General features: G+C 37.3%; 1 protein-coding gene across 4 annotated transcripts in view; it reads left to right on the forward strand.

Moving 5' to 3' along the window:
* The window catches only part of LOC122560139 (sodium/potassium-transporting ATPase subunit beta-1-interacting protein 3-like), a 204972-nt gene that overhangs the window by 131559 nt on the left and 52077 nt on the right, over positions 1-21336 (forward strand). For all 4 annotated transcript variants that reach the window (XM_043710427.2, XM_043710429.2, XM_043710424.2 and 1 more), the window contains one exon: positions 10935-11132. In XM_043710427.2, the coding sequence (XP_043566362.1) occupies positions 10935-11132 (198 nt within the window). The remainder of the gene's footprint in view (positions 1-10934; positions 11133-21336) is intronic.

Here is a 21336-nt window from a genome sequence, read left to right on the forward strand (position 1 = left end):
CCAGCTGCTCAGTCCAAATGAGTTTTGTTAATAATTCAAGGACATGTGGCTTTACATTGGCTGTCATAAAATATTACAATCTTAACAAATTTTTAACAACATATTATGTTGAGAAAAGTTGTAATATGTTTTCATGGTTGTATCGTCAGTCCATTCTGCAAGAGAGAAATTAGTTTAGAAATGCTGGTAAACAAAGCTGCAAAGTAATCACTGTTTATTTTTAAAAATTCTAACTGATTAGTTTAACTAAAATCTATTTTGAGCATTACAAATAATGAACTCTACAGTGTACCTCCCATGAAACCTGTATTGCTGAAGGTATATCATTAATTAATGCATTGTTTTTCTAAATAACAAGCAGTCTTAGCTTACAGAGCATGCTGCCCAAGCAGGCATGGAAATGCTGTTTATAATTCCCATGAGTGGGCCTGATATAATAATTCATGAGTGAAGAATTCATAAGTGAATTTTAAACCATGCTCCCCAGAAAAGAGCAATTTACTTTTCCAAAAAAAACATAAGTATAAAAATGTATTTATTTAAACTGACAAGAGTGTACAATATATGCAGGTTTATAGAGTCAGTGAAGCAGCAGACATAGCTAAGCTTCTTTGTAAGTTGGATGGACGGACTTAGCCAAATAAGCACGCGTAGGAGGCTGAGAAATTGCTTGTATTGTTGCCAGGCAGCAGACTTTTATACAACACAAATTATCCTCTTCTCCCAACCATTACAAAAAGAGGTTAATTTTAACCGTGGTGCTTTTTCTCTCGTGGTTAAAAAAAATGTTTGCGAACACTTTAGTTAATTCCTTATTAATCTTCACTATCATTGCTTTATTGCATGTTGCTGTCCATGCGTTACTTCCTTCAGTAAAAAGTACTAATAAAGTTGTGCATTTAACCCCATGCAAAATGTCGTGTGGCTGTAAAGTAGCTATTGACAAATCATTCTCTTGCTTCTGTCATTTCCACCTGCTTCTGTGTAAAGTTCGAGTAACAAGCTTCTTAACTAAATCCAGTTTCATATTGCTAATGTTTGATTCTTGGTTTTGATGTTGTGTTTGCTGATTGGATATTACAAATGGGATGTTGACAACTTATTTTTCCTGGAGTTCGCAACAGAGTACGAAATTGACATTTAACTTGGAAAGATCTTTCTTCATTTAATATTATCTTACCTTTTGCTGTGTTAATTCTTCTTTATAATTAATAATGAATAAAAATGCATTAATATTTTGAGCCTAAATAAAATGTACTCTCGTGTTCCAGTATAAATCATTAGTTTCTAATGCAAGAAACAAGAATATTTTAATTAATGAATGACCAGGAACTGCACAGCACCTGATCTTTGGTATGCATTGAAGTTCTCATCATTCAGTTGTGTATATATTGTAAAAATTCCAAATACAGAGCTATCCAGTCTCATTTTTCACGGTATTATTCAAGGCTGGATTACAATTTTAAAAATTTTCCTTGGTGATTTATTTTAGTCTTTTTTTACTAGATTATGTAATCTGCTGTTGTTTCTCTGTGATTTTTTTTGAGTGGGTGAGTGCCAGTGAACACAATAATGTTAAAAGGAGTGTATTAAACATTTGAACAGGGAACTTTGTAGAATAGAATTTTTTAAAATCTCTCTGGTATCCTGACAATTTTTCCTAATATTACCCATGTATTCTTGCTCCTATGATTAATTCTGCAATTATTATTTTCTCCATGAATTATTGTTATTTTCTTTTTTGCTTCCTATCAAATTCTCTTTCCAATTAATGATTCTTGATTTATCTCTTACGATCCATTTCTGTTTTGCATTTGCTTTTATCTCCTGTATAATTTCTCCTTTACTGTCTTTAATATTTCATTCTGCCCATGCTCTCTCTATTTATGGATGTCGTATTCTGTAATATTCATTTGAATCTTTTTGATACCTTACATTATGATCTGTTCCTATTTCTTTCCTCATTTGTATTCATTTCTTAATGCCTGTCCTTCTTGTTTTCTTCAGTTCGCTAAGTCCATCAATCCATCAAAATTGCATCTTGGCCTCTCCAAAATATTTTATTGCACCAGCAGACTCATTGGGGTTATTACAATAAGTGATGGAAAGGGAGGTTCAAATGCAATATAATACATGTTTTAGAAAGGATGTATAGACCCAGAGAATGATTGCAGCAGCCCTGCAGACAACAAATTTGCTTTTGTTTTATATCAAATGCCAGTTGAGTTCTTGCAAGAGATCGAAACCGAACCTAATTAACAGTTTACTCCTTCATTTGAAGCTCTTGCTCGACTGAAAACAGCGAGGGAGGGATTTTAATCCTACCCTGCTTCAGCAGTAACCAGAAAGGTTGACAATCAATAAAACCAGAAAACGTAGGAAAAACTCAGCTGGTCTGGTTGGATCTATGAAGAGGGAAGCAGAATTAACATGTTGTGTCTGACTCAGCCATTGGTCTTGAAACATTAACTCTGTTTCTCTCTCCTCAGATGCTGCTCGACCTGCCAAATTTTTCCAGCACTGCCTGTTTTTACTCCAGGTCTCCAGTGTCTGCAGTATTTTGCTCTTATTTCAGGTTGACTGTTAAAATTGCCAATGCCTCTTACCTGCCCTAAAGTCACTCATGAATTTGGATTCTAACTGGCTGAACTAAGCAGACACTAAGTTCATTTGTCCAAATCCTGGTGGCGGATAATTTTACATTACTGTCTGTATGTTTAGTCCAAATGATTTCATTGGAATCTGACTGCAATTTTAACTTGCTGGCTTGAAATGGCCAGACCATTCAACAACAAAGTAGATCAGGTTGAAAGATGCTCATAAAAAATTAGTTGTTTCATTTCATATTTATTTATTGCTAATACTACACTGCATGCCACTAGGAATACTTTACCATTCTGCTGAATACTCATTTCTCAGCTCCATTCTCAACCACTTCCTCACAAATGCAAATACTGGTGTGATAAATTCAAATGAGAATGAACTGATCTCACCTAGGACTCTCCAGCTTGTACAGATTTCCACCATTTCCCTGAGTTTTCAAATCACACCACTGCTTGCCCATCCCAGTCTGGCTTGGAATATTATGGCCCATGTTTTTTAGATTTATTGCTTACTTTTAGAGCCTGTTTTCTAGAACTGTTGGACATCGTGCAGTCTTCTTGTTGAAAGTGAAAACGACTTTGGAATCCTTAAAAATAATAAATTTTGATAGTTTGGCTCCTGATTGGTAACTTTTCAGATTTTTAAGTGTTCCATTTCAGAGTTACTTAACAGTCAGTGGAAGAGGTTGATCTTGTGGACTTGAGATATGTGTATGATTCATTTGTGAAAGGGTTCAATTCCAATATTACTTTTATAGTGCTATTGAATCATGATGAAATTTAAGCATTCCATTTGACTTACATGAAGTTTTTATGTCTTTTGCTTTCCAATGATAAGAAAATATTGCTGAAAAAAAGACTCACCTTTGTCAAAGTTTTTCATCGTGCACTTATTAGTGCAATTCATGAGAGTATCAATTCAAGGGAAAAAAATATGTACTGCCTGAGATAAATGTGTTCATTGGTGAACTCTAATTGTTACCTGGAGAAAACACCAATTAATTTTGATTGAAAGTTATCTGTCAGGTTTTTGTTTAAATTTAAACCAGGCAGGTGTACTCTAATTGGTTAAGACATTGCCCTGAGAAATGAACTAACGAGTAACTGCAGTTTATTGTGTTGAGTTAAAGCAGGTGTGGTCTGCATACGTGTTCTTACTGTCAGCAAAGAACAGGGCCCTGTATCTTTCACGCTATGAGCCTAACTGATTGATTGTCAGTCTAATTCTTTACACATTCGGGATTTTCAAGCAAATGTTGTCCAATTGCAGACTCACATCTAATGTAAACAATGTATTGTGAGTTTTGTAAGCGTGGGTGAGTTGGGGACCTCACCAATGCTTAAGTTCTTCACTCCCAACAACTATTTGAATAAAACAAATATTGTGGAACAACCTCTCACTTTATGTGCTGCAAGTGCTCTCAGGTCTATAGAGCATAGCCTTTGGGCACTGCTAGGTTGTGCTAGTTTTCCAAGTGCAGTTCTCCTGAAAATAGCCAGATCACATCATAGATCATGACATTTTGAGTAGAAGTTGCATTGAGTATAGATTGAAAAGCTGATTCAAAGATTCACTTGCGAAGTCAACTTCACACACAAATTGGTCATGCCCCAGATCAAAATACCAAGATTGACATGTTTCTCCTGATTTGCCTGTCTAGCAGCTCGAAGAAGTCTCAAATTAAGCTTGTTTTATCTTATTTCAAAGATGCATTTAAAGTTTTCAAATATTAAAACATATTTAATTCATAAAGGAGCTAATGAGTGTACACTATTGAAATTAATAAATCAGCATAGATTTTTAAAACTATATTCAGTGACTTAATACCAGATTATTTGCTTGGTGGACTAAACATGTTTATTAAAAATGATTATTTTTGGTATAAACATATTTTCCATGGTGTTAATTAATCTGCACAGGTTATCACTCTCAATACACCAAGGAATATTTCTTAATGTTGAATAACAAAATCAAATACACCCAAAAAAAAGGACCTTATTTCTGCATAAGAGATGATGGAAACATAGTGATTTCAGTTCCAGTAATGATGCCTGTGAGAACTATATTTTTCACATAAATGTTGAACATACAGGATAGGGAAGTGATTTGGTAAGAGCACCAATGATAGATAATTAGTTTAAAATGACAACCATTATATACTTATTTATAACCATTGTACACTTAGACATAGAACATAGAACAGTGCACTACAGGCCCTTCAACCCTTGAAGTTGCACTGACCTGTGAAACCTATCTGAAGCCCATCTGACCTACACTATTCCATTTTCATCCATATGTTTATCCAATGAACATTTAAATGCCCTTAATGTTGGCAAGTCCACTATTACTCTCTGAGTAAAGAACCTACCTCTGATATCTGTACTATATCTATCAACCCCCCTTTTACAGCAATGTCACCTTGTGCTAGTGATCACCATCCAAGGAAAAGGGCTCTCACTGACCACCCTATCTAATCTTCTGATCATCGTGTACGCTTCTATTAAGTCACCTCTTAACCTTCTTCTCTCTAATGAAAACAGCCTCAAGCCTCTCAGCCTTTCCTCATAGGACCTTCCCTCCATACCAAGCAACATCTTAGTAAATTCCCTCTGCACCCTTGCCATTGCTTCCACATCCTTCCTATAATGTGGTGACCAGAACTGTACACAATACTCCAAGTGTGGCGGCACCAGAGTTTTGTACAGCTGCAACATGACCTCATGGCTCCAAATCACCAATCCATCTACCAATAAAAGCTAACACACCGTATGCCTTCTTAACAACCCAATAATCTGAGTGGCAACTTTCAAGGATCTGTGTACATGGACACCGAGATCTCTCTGCTCATCCACACTACCAAAACTCTTACCATTAGCCCAGTACTCTTTATTCCTGTTACTCCTTCCAAAGTGAGTCACCTCACATTTTTCCACATTAAACTCCATTTGCAACTTCTCAGCCCAGCTCGGCAGCTTATTTATGTCCCTTTGTAATCTGCAACATCTGTCTGTAGTGTCCACAGCTCCACTGACTTTAGTGTCATCTGCAAATTTACTAACCCATCCTTCAATGCCTTCATCCAGATAATAAAAATGACAAACAGTAGTGGCTCCAAAACCGATCCTTGTGGTACACCACGAACAACTGAACTCTAGGATGAACATTTCCCATCAACCACCACCCTGTGTTTTCTTACAGCTAGCCAATTTCTGATCCAAACCACTAAATCACCCTCAATCCCATGCCTCCATATTTTGTGTAATAGCCTACTGCGGGGAGCCTTATCAAATGCTTTACTGAAATCTATATTCAACATGTCAACTGCTTTACCCTCATCCATCTCAAAGAAGTCAGTAAGATCTGTGAGGCATGACCTACCCTTCACAAAACCGTGTTGACTATCCCTAATCAAATCATACCTATCTAGATGATTATAAATCTTATCTTTTTTAATCCATTCCAAAACTTAGCCCACAATAGAAGTAAGGCTCACAAGTCTATAATTTCCAGGGTTGTCTCTAGTCCCCTTTTTGAACAAGGGGACAGCATTTGCTATCCTTCAGTCTTCTGGCACTATTCCTGTAGACAATGACGACATAAAGATCAAAGCCAAAGACTCTGTAATCTCCTCCCTGGCTTCCCAGAGAATCCTAGGATAAATCCCATCTGGCCCAGGGGACTTATCTATTTTCACACTTTCCAGAATGGCCAACACCTCCTCCTTGTGAACCTCAACCCCGTCTAGTCTAATAGTCTACATCTCAGTACTTTGCTTCATTTTGTGAAACTTTGCTATTCTTAGAACTCAACAAAGAGCCAGTGAAATTACATCCTTAACTAATTTGTAGATATGTTAGAAAGTGACTATTTATTTTTTTGAAGTGTTAAGTTGATGGATTTATTGATTCCATCTGGTTTATTATCAGGTTTCATAATACCAATTCATTGAGAACTACTAGCGGAGAATATGTCCCCATAGTTTAGAAAAAAAAAGCAGTTTGGTGTCCTTGATCAAGAGATGAAGGAGTGAATTTTTACACAGTTTTATCTTCAATATTAGTGAATATTTGTAAATTAAAATGTTACCCTCATATGCAGCAACTAAACTTAGATTTTCATGAAAACATTGGGACTTCAGTTTTAAATGTTAAATATGTTCTGGAATTAATTTTACCAAATTATTGGACACAATTAGCTGGAGTAAACTATTATTTTTAATTCTACTGTAGAGAATTTTCACTTACATGGGAATTTAAATGATCACACGCAGTCATGGAATAAATTCTTAATAATTTCCAGACGTAAAGACGGTTGTCTGTGTATGTTGCCTTTAAGCAAGTTCATTTTTAAGGACTCTATATGCTGTATGTACAATGCTTTTTCTCTCCTGGCAGTTGTTTTCTCTTGTTTGAAAGCTACACTCAGAAATCAGTTCTTTGCTGTAATGTCTGCTTCATACATTATAATGTGTCTTACTGTTTTAAATAAATTAACTCACCAATTTAATCAATCCCTAATGACCAATTGATGATTAGACTATTATTATTAACATGATATTAACCTGTTGTCTTCACAATGTAATAGTGATAGGCTAATCTGATATTCAAATAACAAATTGAAGCAGCAATTCATAATTGACAGGAAAAACCTGGAGCAATTGTTATGGCAAAATGGCAGAGCTTTGTATTTTGAGGCTTACTGCAGAAGCAAAGATGTTGGCAACATGCCAAACAATTCATCCTTTACCTTCTGATCTCAATATTATCCATATTGAAACATTAATATTGCCATTTTGAAAGATTAGGGTAAGATTGGACTACTGTACTTAACACTGTAAATCCTGTATTTCACCTTTATTGTTGCTATGTTGTTATGTTGCTATCAGTCCTTAATGTAAATGACACTAATTGTGAATGATAAGATCCATAATTTATAATGTAAACATGTTTGTGTAATGTACTGATCAATAAGATTAAATTGAGGTTTTTGTCCTATTGTAGCAGGAAAGAACTAGGATTAGATATTTCCCAGCAGTAGCCTATTGGCTATCCTTCTGATAGTCTTCAGAACATCTAAAGTGGTTCACTGGACTTGATGTGTTGGCCCTGTTTCCTCTCCCTAGATACTGCCAGGTCTTCTGAGTTTCTCCAGGAATGTCTGTTTTTGTTTGTTTCAGATTTCCAGCATCTGCAGTTCTTTGTTTGATTTATTGTTATCTAATAATCTTGAAGGCTAGGACTCATTAGCACTTGGCCATTGACAACTTGCCCGGGGCAATTTGCCAACTCCCTACCACTACAATATTGAAAAGTACACCAACCTTCAGCCCTGAAGAGAGTAGAGCGGTGACAGAGAAGGGGTAACATTTTTTTAATGATAAGGCTGATTTTATGGAGGTCAGAAAAGTTCAGACAATCCACTTCTAGCTGTTCTAACATGGTGTGTATTACGTTTGTCTCCTACCTAATTCAATGTGGGTTCCTGCAGTCGGCTAGGGAATATGCAACAGCCATAATGATAGAAGAATGGTATCATAAAATTCTTCCCACCATTTCAGAGCACTATAGTCCTATTCCTTCCCAGTGAGAAGCCTTATAATTTGTAATCTTTAGAAGAGTCATTTGTTTGACCTGTGACTAAAAGGTGTGATGATACTGAGAAAAGTCATTATTTGAGTCATAGCTGATTAATTTAAATGCAGTTCTGAAACACTGTCAGAATTGCAGTGCAACAAGTAAACTAAAATTACTGAAATAGAATTTAAATTTATTCTCAGATCTAATCAATGCAAATGGAAAAGGAACACAAGACTAAAATTCGCAATTGCACATGTTGTGTACAGAATATCCTGTTCTAATTAATTAATGTAATGATGTTTAATAAATTGTTAGGCTATGCTACCTTTTCTGCCTGTGTGCAATTATGTGTGTTCCCTTATTTCACTGAAATACTGAAATAATGGTGAGATAATAAGTGGGTTCGGAGTACTGACAGGGAACCTCACTGCGTTTTTCCACTATTAACTCAAAACTTTGTGTTTGAATTGGGTGGAAGTTTGAACAGCTCATGGTGTAATGAGGCAATGAAACATCTGGGGTAAGCAAACTGGAGGAGCAACAGGGTTTCTTCTTAACTAATGAGATTTCAGGATTGAAAAAAGAAAGCTAGAAAGAATGGAAAAGTAAATGTAGAGTGAATTAGTCAAATTAGGTGCTGTAATAGAGGGAAATAAAGATTGAATTATGATGAACAGAAAGGAAAATGAAGTGAAAAGTTTGACTTACTTTTTTAAAAATCTCTAGCAATAATTGACTACAAGTGAGAATGAATTTGAGTCATTCAAATTGACCCAGTCTGGGCTAAAGATGTTGTTGTCAATACATTAACTACTCTCACATTGGTTTTCATAAAAAGTAGTTGCAATCCATTCCATACTTACATTTCAGTAGTGAATTTACTGGATAATTAATACGAAATTCCAACAAGTTCTTAAGCATTACTGGAGGATAAGAGCAAGATGTGGTTTGTGTAAAGTAAACAGTGGAGAGGCATTAAGTGTCCAGTTTAATGCTTTGATTTTGCTGGTTGATTTGCATTGTTAGTAACAGTGTGCATTTTTAACCTGATGTTATTCTTTCTGCAAAATCTGGCCCCATTTCTCCAGTGTTTTAACATAGTATGGCATATGATCTGAAGAAATTGCATAGAAATTGCTGGCATATATTTCAGTGATATAATAACTAGATTTGTTCCAGGTCTGATCTCAGGGTTGTGCTGTAGCAGATGATCTGAATTGGGGCATGGCAATTGGCCACAGTAGCTCTGTGTTTTCACTTGTGCTTGCCATACCGTGACAAGTATGGCAATCTGTATTTTTATAGATAATGAAGGGGTCAGCTTTGGAATACTCCACAGTTGGATAGCCTCCCTGTTAAGAACCATACATGAAAACTGATCACTTGGGTAAAGCATTGGATGGGGAACATCATTTCTTAACTCCCAAAACAGAGTCATTTGCTTCAGAAGAAGAGGATGAACCCAGGAAAGCAATAAAATACTTTGTATTAATGATTTCTGCCATTATTCATTTGATACTGTTAATTCCTTAAATATTTATGCAAAACTAAAAGAAGAGGAATTCTAAACCATGTTTATTTTTACCAACATTTCCTACTCTTGTTCATGGATTTATTTATTTATCACTATTTGGATACTTTATATCAGTTGGATACTTTATATCAGTTACATGTTTTATTATATTCACAGCACATATATAAGGAGCATCATCTGCTGAATGACAATGCAGCAAATATAATAATAGTTTAAAATACTTTATATTTTGGACAATATTGAATTGCAATTAAAAGCATGTAACTAAAATCATTATTAATAGTTCACTCTGAATATTAAATCAGTGAACCCCTCTGTCAAATTTAGCATGAACTGACTGCAGCATCATTGCTGAGGCAATGAGTGTGCTTGATATAAAAAGCTGCAGGACATTTGTGCAACACAGCTGACAGCAGTAACACAGTTAATGATGCCATCTTTTGATTGACAGATCTGTTTTGGTCTCTGTGAGTTTTTTGTTGCTGGAATGTACTAGTTATCACCAGTTATTTCAAACATTTTTGTGAAGTTTATTATAGAAACCTAAACATTTACATAATAACCATCTATATAGTCCTTCCAGTTAGTTACAATGGCATGGAGCATATATAACCAAATGTAACCAAATGGTCTTGAAATGGCATTGAGGTTCTCTGAGTGAATATTTATAACACCAACTGAGGAAGCAGTTCATGTATGTATTATTAATCTTAATAGATATTTGTGATTCAAATAATATAGTTCACAGCCATTTAATGGACTCAGAATTAACTACTATGCCTGTGACGTGAGACATATTAATAAAAAAACTTATGTGAAATTAGCAAATAAATCTCACTCATTAAAAAAACAATATTTGTAACATGCATCCACAATAATTGGTTGGTAACAGTTACGACATTAACTTCATGCTTGTGGATTGTAGTTTACACAAAGACTACTGGCTGTGTTTTGGAGGCATAACTTTTTTTACCAGATTTATCTCACTTTATGGATTGAACCTATTGACATTCAGTATGTGCTTAGGATGTTGGAGGCTGCAAATAATTAGATAACATATTTGCTGTTGTTCTGGTTAAGGGGCATATGTGGAGTAAGGACTGATTAGACTATCAATATAATTTTTACTGATTGTAACCAGTGTTGTTCATAATTTTTATTACAATAATTCAACGTTTGTTATGTGTTTAATATCCAAATATATGCTTCTTTTTATACAGGAGAGTGACCTACTGACATTCAATATTTCTGTGCACCATTCCTGGTGGAGTGAACATGGTCCCGGCTGTGTTAGAAGAGAGATGCCAACTGCCTATGTGAAAAGTTTGGATGGCCATTCCTATATCTCTGTGATGGGTTGCATTATTGATTATCAATATATCGAGGTTATTCACAGCTCCTCTCAAATATTGTTGGCAGTAAGTATGGCACTTGATGACTATAACATACTCAGATATTCACACATAGCATGGTGCTGCTAAGTAGTGTGGTAAAATCTCTGTGATCCTCTGAACAGAACGAGAAATATGTTTCCATGCAGTCAGAACTTTACCAAATCATAGAAAAATATCAAGAATTCTGTACATCCTCCAAGTTATCTGTCACTATACAGTCATACTCCATATATGGGTGGCTCAGTGGTTTGCATTGTTGCCTCACAACACCAGGGATCAAGATTCAATTCCAGCTTTGGGCGACTGTCTGCGTGGAGCTTGCACGTTCTTCCCATTTCTGCTGGGTGCTCCAGTTTCCTCCCCACAGTCCAAACATATGCAGATTAGGTGAATTGGCCATGCTAAATTGCCTTGCAGTGTCTAGGGATGTTCAAGCTAGGTGGATTGACCATGATAAATGTGAGGTGGGTCTGGATGGGATGCTGGTTCAAGGGTTTGGTGCAGACTTGATGGGCTAAATGGCCTTTATCTGCACTGTAGGGATTCATATGAAGTGTACAAAATAAAGTGCACTGTATAACTATATGACTCAATTGCATTGTTATATTATTTATAAACATTCTAAATCATAAAACATTTATAGCAATAGTCTGGTTTCTTATATCTAGTTTACTTTGATCTATCTCATTGTGTCAGATTCGTAATTAAATCAATACGTAATTATAACTCTGCTTCCTAAATAGTTCCTGGCAAATAAATAGATGATAAGCAAGAAATAGATTATTTTCTATTTTGTTAGTGACATCCCTGACAGTTTGAAATATGCATGTTTAATTGCCAGCTTTGCCAGTTTATGCTACCATTTATCTTACCATTAAAATATTTCTACTTACCAAGAGAACAATAGTTAAAATTTTAGCAAAATACTGTCTCAGAAAAAAAATTGCCAATGGATTAATTTTCCCATGCAGCTTTCAGAAAATTACTATGAATACATAAACAGCTGAGTATATAAGTTAGTTAGCTTAGTTTTGAAGGTTTGTTTTCAGATGTTTTGTCACCATACATCATCAGTGCGAGTCTCCGGTGAAGCACCAGTGATATCTCCTGCCTCTCTATTTATAGGTCTTGGTTTCTTAAGGTGGATGATGTAATTTCCAGTTCTATCTGATGTACAAACCAACAGGAAACTTGCCACCAGGATACATGAACACCAACTGGCCACCAAAAGACATGACCCACAATCACTAGTATCCTTACATACAGAAAAAGAAGGACACCACTTTAAGTGGGACAACACACACATCTTAGGACAGGCAAAACAAAGCATACATGAGAATTCTTAGAGGCATGGCATTCTAACTAGAACTCCATCAATAAATACATCGATTTAGATCCTATTTACCTTCTCTTGAAAAAATGAACCGGAAATGACATCACCCACCTTAAGAAACGAAGACCTATAAACAGAGAGGCGGTACATACCACTGACACTTCATTAGATACTCTGACCGATGATGATGGTGACAAAACGTCTGAAGACAAACATTCAAGCTCAGCGAGCTAACATACATACTCATTGTCAACCTGAGCTACAAATCTTCTCAAAAATCGCTATAAATAGCTCTAAGTATTTTATAAAAATCATATCACAACTATTGAATCCCTAATTACGACATATATTTGTATTCAGTACAAATACCTTATAAATCTTGACTGAATGGGAGTTGTTTATCAAGCTGTGAACTGACAGCCACCCCGTTGCAATGATGATAGTTTATGAAATGTCATGCTGCACAAATCCAAAGCAGGGATGATGGTGAGCATCAACATTGACGCTAAGACAGCAAGCAAGCGGCCCTCAAATCTATGAGGTGGGGATGTGTCCCTGCTGGCAAAGTGTTCTGGCAATGGCATTCCAATGAGAGGTATCAATGTGTTCTAAAGTACAGCATTGAAACGCGAAACGGTAATGTCAGTAATTCAGAGATATACTGTGATGGTGTGGTGAGACTGCTATGTCTTGGATGCCAAAGTTCCTTGATGAGGGGTCCGTGTGGTTCATGCCCATCGACCGTTCTCTGAGATATTGGTGCCGAATATCCATGATTGAGGTCCAGAGGAGCAGGTGGTGGGCTAGAATCATCAGATACCCATTCTGATTTTGATGCCAGGAATTGTCGTCATTTAATTTCTATCCAGTAGGTGGGAGAATGTGAATCTGCATATTAGTGAGATTAGGTAAAAATAAGTCGCTTACAGCTCACTGGGTTCGAGAATCTCAGTCAGTATGTGGTTACAATATTGGGTTTGTTTTTCTCATTTGGATGCTTTTCACTGATCATCTCATATGATTTTCCAAACTTTCTTGCCAATGCCACATCATTCTGGGGCTGGGAAAATCCTGCCTCCATGTGTCTGATTTTAATTCTTTTCCTGGTAGCAATTGAATACCTTTATAATGTATACAGGACTTTGCCAAAATGTACCCTAATTCACCACTGAATACCACTGAAAATCAAAATTTATCCCTTTGCTGGTTATGAGATCTTGCTTTATGCAAATTCATGATGATGCCTGACCTACTCCAATAGTAAATTCATGGACATTGTTCCAATTTATGACAAAAGCAAATGATTTCTGTTGGGAAAAGTAAGCCAAGAATTAACTTGAAATCTACTATCATTGAAATATTGATATTTTCATTAATTTTGATTCAAACTTACTGGAAATTAAATACTAACATGGAATTCCTACGGTTTTGAAACAGGCCATTTGACCCAATAAGTCCACACCAACCCTCCAAAGAGCATCCTACCCAGAATCACCCCCCTACCTTACCCATGTAACCCGGTGTTCCCATGGCTAATCCACCTAACCTCCACATCCCTGGACACTATGGGCAAGTTGACTTGGTTAATCCACTTAACCTGTACATCTTTGGACTGTGGGAGGAAATCAGACCCCACAGACAAAGGCAAACTCCATATAGACAGTTGCCTCAAGCTGGAATTGAACCCAGCTTGCACTGTGAGGGAGCAGTGCTAACCACTGAGCCACCGTGCTGTCCTGTACTCCTGAACATGGGGTTGGGGATCAGGATATGTGATGAACCAAGGCCCATTCACTTTATTGCAAGCATTATGTTCAATTAGAGATTACATGAGCACAGTCTGTAGTCAGTGTTATTCAGTGCTATTCACTGGCTTGATATTGTGAGTGGCTAGTGGTACTTAAAGGCACTCTTTATCTGTTAAAAGTAAGCTATTTGCCACTGTAAAAAGTAGTGGATCTCTTTTGTGAACTGGGCTATAATGTATGGCAGAATGGTTGTATGTGTGAGAGAACAATACCAAAGTTTTATAATAATGTACTAGAGGTCCTGGTATATGTGTTGAGCATAAGAGACAATTTATGTATCAGCTAGAGGGCTGGAGGCTCTTGGGAAGAATGCTCAGAACAGATGGGTAAAAGTAGCAAGATCTCTCCAATAACAAGGATGCAGTGCAGGGAAGTGTTTACTACTTTGTCAAAGTGATTGGGTTCAAACTTTAAATGGCATGTTTTACCAACTGTACATAACTGTAATAGTCTATCAATCTGTACTCCAGTAATTACCAGAATTGCTGAGCCACCACCCTGGTGGAGTGCCATTGGCTTCATGACGCATGAATCTGTTGTCTTCTGTCAGGTTGGCAATGTTTCTGCTTCACCTGTGCTGCTTTAACAGATCAGCCCAAAAGTTGCAGTTGAAATTATCCTTCAAAATTATCTGCAATTAAAGGTGGAAAGTCATCTATCTCGCATGATGCAACCATTGAAGAAACAACTTCTACGAACACTGAGTATTATGGGTGCTTGTAGTAGTTAAAGACAGTCTCCTTTAAAGTAAGGTGATGGTTGCTGTAAAAGGTGGAAGATGTCTTTTATGAACTGAAACTGTGCTGTAATGTAATGTATGGTTGGATGGTTGAACATGTGAGAGAGCACACACTCAAATACATAGAAGAGGTATTGAGGAAGTACACAAGTGTGTTTAGTGTAGCAAATTGAAAGGCAAACATCTTACAAAAGCTGCCTGGTATTAACTGGTACTGAATAGTATTCAGGACCAGGAGCTCTTGTGCAGTGTAGTGTCCCTACCTCTGAGCAAGGTGACCCGCCTACCACCTGCTTGAGAGGTATATAATAACGTCTCTGAACAGGTTGAGTAGGAAAATACCTTCAAACCACAATGTGTGAAACAACCCCAGAAAAATAAGATAGAATTCAGGGTCACCTTTAGCACTCACCTTTGAAGGTCTGAATTGCTCTTAATGTGCTTTGCATGTAAATTAATCAATTGGAAAACACGGATGATTCACTGGTGGTGGTTTGTAAATGCCATAGGTGATTTGGTGATGCAATGAACCGATGAGTTGTGGTAAGAACGTCTGGAATCTAATAGACCTTGGGGCCAAGAAAGGGTTCTTGTGGCACAGTGGTAGTGCTCTACCCTTGAGCCAGAAAGTCTGTGTGCAAGTCCAACTGCTCTCGAGCTATGTCATAACATCACTGAACAGATTGATCAAAAATATCTAGTATTGGTGATTTGCATTATGACTGAAGTGATATGTATTTTAAAGCTTGGATTATTATTCCAAGTAGTTGTAGAATTGCTAACACTATGATTCCTACAGTGGAAATTATGCAGGAATAGACTTATCAAAGAAAACCACCATCTATTACATGGGCACAATCCATTGTACCTTCTAATCCAGCAGAGGGCAGATCCCATTTCCATCCAATTTGATGTGCTTAAGGTTGCATTTGGTTCAATTCCATGAGTTATGGAGGAGTATTATCAAATGTTATTTCTTTACTGTAAGATTTAGATAATTTACAACAGCAGCATAATAACTTGAACGTATATATCATTTTTTACATTCAAAGAGAGATATGGAAACAATAATACCTATCATTCAACTTTAATTTTAAAAACATAAAGCTCCAAATTGAAAATTTGGCTTGAATATTCAATTTATGTTAACATATTGGATTTTAATGTTATAGATTCCTTTTATTGACATGTGGAAATTTAGTCTTTTTCCCATTAATTTTATTTATAGGCAAGCACTTCCGAATAACTAATGTGTAACCTTTTTCCTTCTGTATCTCTACGTCCATGCTAACAGTTTTTTGGCTTGCATGGTCCTGTTTTCGTTACAATTCTTTGACATAATATTGGATTATATTCAGATCATTCTCAAGGGCCAGTATCTCACCCCAAAAACTTGACACCATCTAAGAATAATTTTTAAAACTCGATGCTGGATCATAACAAAGCAGAACATAAAGCAGGAATACTCCATTAAGCTCCTCATGCCTGTTCTGTCATTTAATTAGATTGTGACTGATCTGTAAAATAAATCCATTTGTTCCACTTGACTCCTATCTCTTATTACCCTTATCAAACAAACATCTAACAATCATTTTCAATTAACCTGCCTCTGACCAGTAGGGGAAAGTTCCAGACTTCCACAAACTTCTGTATGGCAAATACTTCCTGAATCACTTACCTGTAAATTTAAGATTTAGAACCTTGGTTATGAAAACATCGACCATAGGAAATAATTCATTTCTATCTATGCTTTCCTATCCTATTCTTATAATGGGTGCATAGCAAAGGATCTGGTCATTCAGCCCAAGCCAATGTTGATGCTTCATTTGAGCTTCCTCTTCTAAATGTATCATCATAAACATTTAATCCCTCTCCCTTAAATGTTTGTCTAGCTCCCCCTTAAATACACCAATGCTATTTGCTTCAGCCACTCTCTTTGATAGCAAATGCCACATTTTTACGGCTTTTTGTGTAAAGACGTTTCTTCTGAGTTCCTCAATGATCTCTTGTTAACTGTCTTATACTGATGGCCCCCAGCCATGTGCTCCTCCACAAGAAGAAACTTTCGTGTTGACAATCAAAATATCTTAGAATTCTAAAGACCTCTATTAAGTCATCACTCAACCTATTTTTCCCCACAAGAGCACTGTTGAATATCCCTTCACCTTCTTAAACAGAGTCATAGAGTCATAGGGATGTACAGCACAGAAACAGACCCTTCACTCCAACTCATCCACGCTGACCAGATATCCTAAATTAATCTAGTTCCATTTGCCAGCACTTGGCCCATATCTCTCTAAACCCTTCCTATTCATGTACCCATCCAGATGCCTTTTAAATGTTGCAATTGTGTCAACCTCCACCACTTCCTGTGGCAGCTCATTCCATACATGCACCACCATCTGCAAGGAAAAGTTGCCCCTTAGGTCCCTTTTAAATTTTTCCCCTCTCATCCTAAACCTATCCCCTCTGGTTCTGGACTCCCCCACCCCAGGGAAAATACCTTGTCTATTTACCCTATCCATGCCCCTCATGATTTTATAAACCTCATGAGGTTTATAAGCCTCCGATGCTCCAGGGAAAACAGACCCAGCCTATTCAGCCTCTCCCTATAGCTCAAATTTTCCAACCTTGGCTACATCCTTGTAAAGATTCTGTTTTCTGAACTGCTTCAAGTTTCACACCATCATTTAGATAGAAGGGAGACCAGAATTGCACACAATATTCCAAAAGTGGCCTAACCAATGTCCTGTGCAGCTGCAATTTGACCTCCCACCTCCTATAATCAATACTCTGTCCAATAATGGAAAGCATACCAGATGCCTCCTTCACTATCCTAACGACCTGCAACTCTACTTTCATGGAACTATGAACCTACACTCCAAGGTTTCATCATTCAGCAACACTCCCCAGGTATAGAAATCCTGCCCTGATTTGCCTTGTCAAAATGCAGCACCTCACATTTATCTAAATTAAACTCCAGCTGCCACTCCTTGGCCCATTGGCCCATCTGATCAAGATACCATTGTACTCTTCGCTGTCTACTATACCTCCAATTTTGGTGTTGTGATAATATCACTAGACAGATACCAGGGCTACTTCTCAGTGTAGTGCAGGTTCAAATCCTGCCATATTAGTTGGCTGAATTTGAATTTTGATTTAGTTCATCTGGAATAAAAAGATGATCTCAATAATAGTGACCATGCCAACTATCATCAACTTTTGTGAAACCCGTCACCAATACCCTTTAGTGAAGAAAATCTGCTAATTTTATTTACTATGGTCTTACTGTGACTCCAGACCCACAATAATGTGGTTGGTTCCTAACCACCAACGGCGATGGCCTAGCAAGCCATTCGGGATCAAGGGTGGTTAGGATGGGCAACAAATGTGGTTTTGCCAGCTATGCCCATGTCTCATCACAGAATAAAGAAAAATAATTCGTAAATTTACTTAACTATTTATCTTCTATACTTGAGGGAATGCACGCTTATAATTTAACTTTATAAAGTTAATTTACCTTTACTTTATAAGTCTATGTAACATTCTGGTGAACCTGCATTGTGTTCTTTCCATGGCTAAAATATCCTTTGTCGCAGTACTGGTTCTCTTACAGGGTTACTATGCCCTTGATTTTTTTCATGGGCTTGTAAAAAAGCCCAGACTCCGAAACGGCTGAGTTGGTGCAGAGATTAATGATTTATTGGAGCCCTTGTTGTTTATTCCTAAACAGATGATACTGCAGGCCAAAGGCTTTCATGTTTTTGAAATAGCTTGCATACTGAAAGGGGAGTAGTCAGTCCTGACAGCTGAGGGTTTTGGGGCAGTTGAGCAGTTGTGTGTGTGAAGAAAGGCTGCTGGAATCAGTCACAGTTGAGACTGGAACTTTGATCTCTCCTTCTGCCCTTCTAACTTCGAACTGTAAGCCTCTGTTTCATTTTGACTCTGTGTTTAAGGGGTTTGTTTATTGGGACTGTTGCATGTATTTTTAGACCAACATAATTAAGCCGGGTTTGGATGGGATAGGTTGGGTGGTATTCTGTTTTTGGTTCTTTGTGTTTCATTCCATAATTTTATAAATAAACCTTGTTTGTTTAAAACTGGCAGACAACCCAGCTAATTTACACTGGGAATATCCTAGCTAACCAAATAACAAAGTTATGGTCTGGGCTACCTGCTTAAAAAATGTTTTGAGGGGTCTGGCCTAGTCCATAGCACCTTCCTGAACCAAACATACTCCAGAGATGCTGAAAACAGAACTTGCAACTGCAGCAAAATGTCCACCTTGTTTCTACCCCAGCATCCTTGAGATTAAGGTGAACATTCCATGTGCCATTTAAATTAACTTTGTATCTGTCCAATGATTTATTTTTGATCATGGACTCATAAATCCCTCTACTCATCTAAGATTGAACGGTTCAAAAGTGTAAATGTAAACATCCACTTACTAGCCATTTAGCTGACCTACACATATAAGATATGGGTACAATGATATCAAAGTCTGTCCCACCCCTAGATCATTTGTTAGAAAGAAAATTCAGCTGGAGCTGAATTTGTCACAATTACAGAACAATGGAAGATGCTGAGTCTTCAATTTGGTACCTCTCCATCTGGTCAGAATATCTGACAGGTAACATGGCAAGGAAAGCCTGAGAATAGTACTTTGTTTCCCAGATTTCCAAATGGATCTTTGAACTTGAAGTTACCTGTCTATACCCCATGTTTCTAACCACATTTTTCAATGCAAGGTCTTATCACTGAATGGACCTTCAAGAAGGGCATGGCTGGCTCATCAAAATCAAGACTGGACAGGTACCTTCACCTAATGCTGCATATTGTATTAGTCCAAAGCCCGCTCAAAGGGCGAGACATGTTAAGGTGATATTGTTGTAATCATGCTAAGCTACTTCAGAGTGCTACTTTATTTCTGTGAAACTGTAGCAGAAGACAGCTACTGGCAGCTGTTAGACTGCACATTGAGTAGCTTACCTGTTATGGAAAATGGATTATAATTAATAGATACTTGAACCAGAAATAATTACAAAAGAATGCTACCTTGCTCATGCTATGGTATAGTACAATCTGGAGGAAAATCCTAGCTGACACATGGGTTCATCATGTCAAATGAAGCTCAGTTGTCTCATTTCAAGAATTAAAATATTCTAATAGTATAAAGTCTTTAGCTTTGTGTCATCTGAATGTGTAGTGAGTTTTTTCCCCAATTTTTTTCTACATTTTTATTTTGCAGGAACCACTAACTTATGCCACAGTACAGTTCCAATATTGCTTGTAAGCAATCAGCATTTTGCCCAAAGGATATGCTTTATGTAGAGAATACCTAGATAAGTATGGAAGGTATTTGTCTTGGCAGGAAAGCTGTAGTGTTTCAATGGTGGTTTACTTATCTCTGAGCCAGTAGACGTAGGTTCAGATCCCACCAGTTCTGGAGGTGTGTAATAGCATGTCTGAACAGTTTGATTAGAAAATATGTTATTCCTCTGGCTGGCGTGCTGTTGTGGCACCATGATAGGGCAACTACCTCTGAGCTAGGGGGTCTGGGTTCAAGTGCCACATGTTCTGGAGTTTGTGATAACAGTGCTGAACAGGTAGATAGGAAAGTATCTATTCCACTGGCTAATGGCTGACCCATCATCCTCCTTGTAGCCTATGATGCCCAAGGAGACAACTTATAGTTCTTCAATAATGAGTTGATTGAACTCAACTAATTTAGTACAACATTTTTGATTCATTCGAGGATTGTAGGCTTTTCTGGGCTTGCATTTATTTCCCATTCCTAGTTTTCTTTGAGGGTGGTGGTGATCTGCCTTTTGAACCCCTACAGTCCATTTGGTATTGGTACATCCACACTGCTATTCAGAAGAAAATGACTCTGCAACATTGAAGGAACACGGCATATTTCCAAGTCAGGATGATGAGTGGTTTGGAGGGGAATGCGCAGAGGGTGGTGTTTCCATGTATTTGTTGCCCTTGCTGTTCTAAACAGTAGTGGTTGTGGGGTGGATGGTGCTGCTAAGTAGCCTTGTTGAATTTCTGCAGTGCATCATGTAGATGATAGAGTCAGATTGCCTTTGGTCGAGGAAGTGAATGTTTGCGGATGTGGTGCTAATTAGGTGGGCTGCTTTGTCCTGGATGGTATCAAACATCTTGAGTGTTGGAGCAGCCTAATTTCTGACTTAGGCAAAAGTGAGGACTGCAGATGCTGGAAATCAGAGTCTAGATTAGAGTGGAGCTGGAAAAGCACAGCAGGTCAGGCAGCATCTGAGGAACAGGAAAAAAATTGAGAATACCTAAGAGAGTTTATTAAGAGCTCAGCTACCATTCTTTCAT

Source organism: Chiloscyllium plagiosum, unplaced genomic scaffold, assembly GCF_037043375.1.
Source record: "Chiloscyllium plagiosum isolate Xiang-an unplaced genomic scaffold, Cpla_swu_hap1 HiC_scaffold_15, whole genome shotgun sequence".
Taxonomy (NCBI): Eukaryota; Metazoa; Chordata; class Chondrichthyes; order Orectolobiformes; family Hemiscylliidae; genus Chiloscyllium; species Chiloscyllium plagiosum.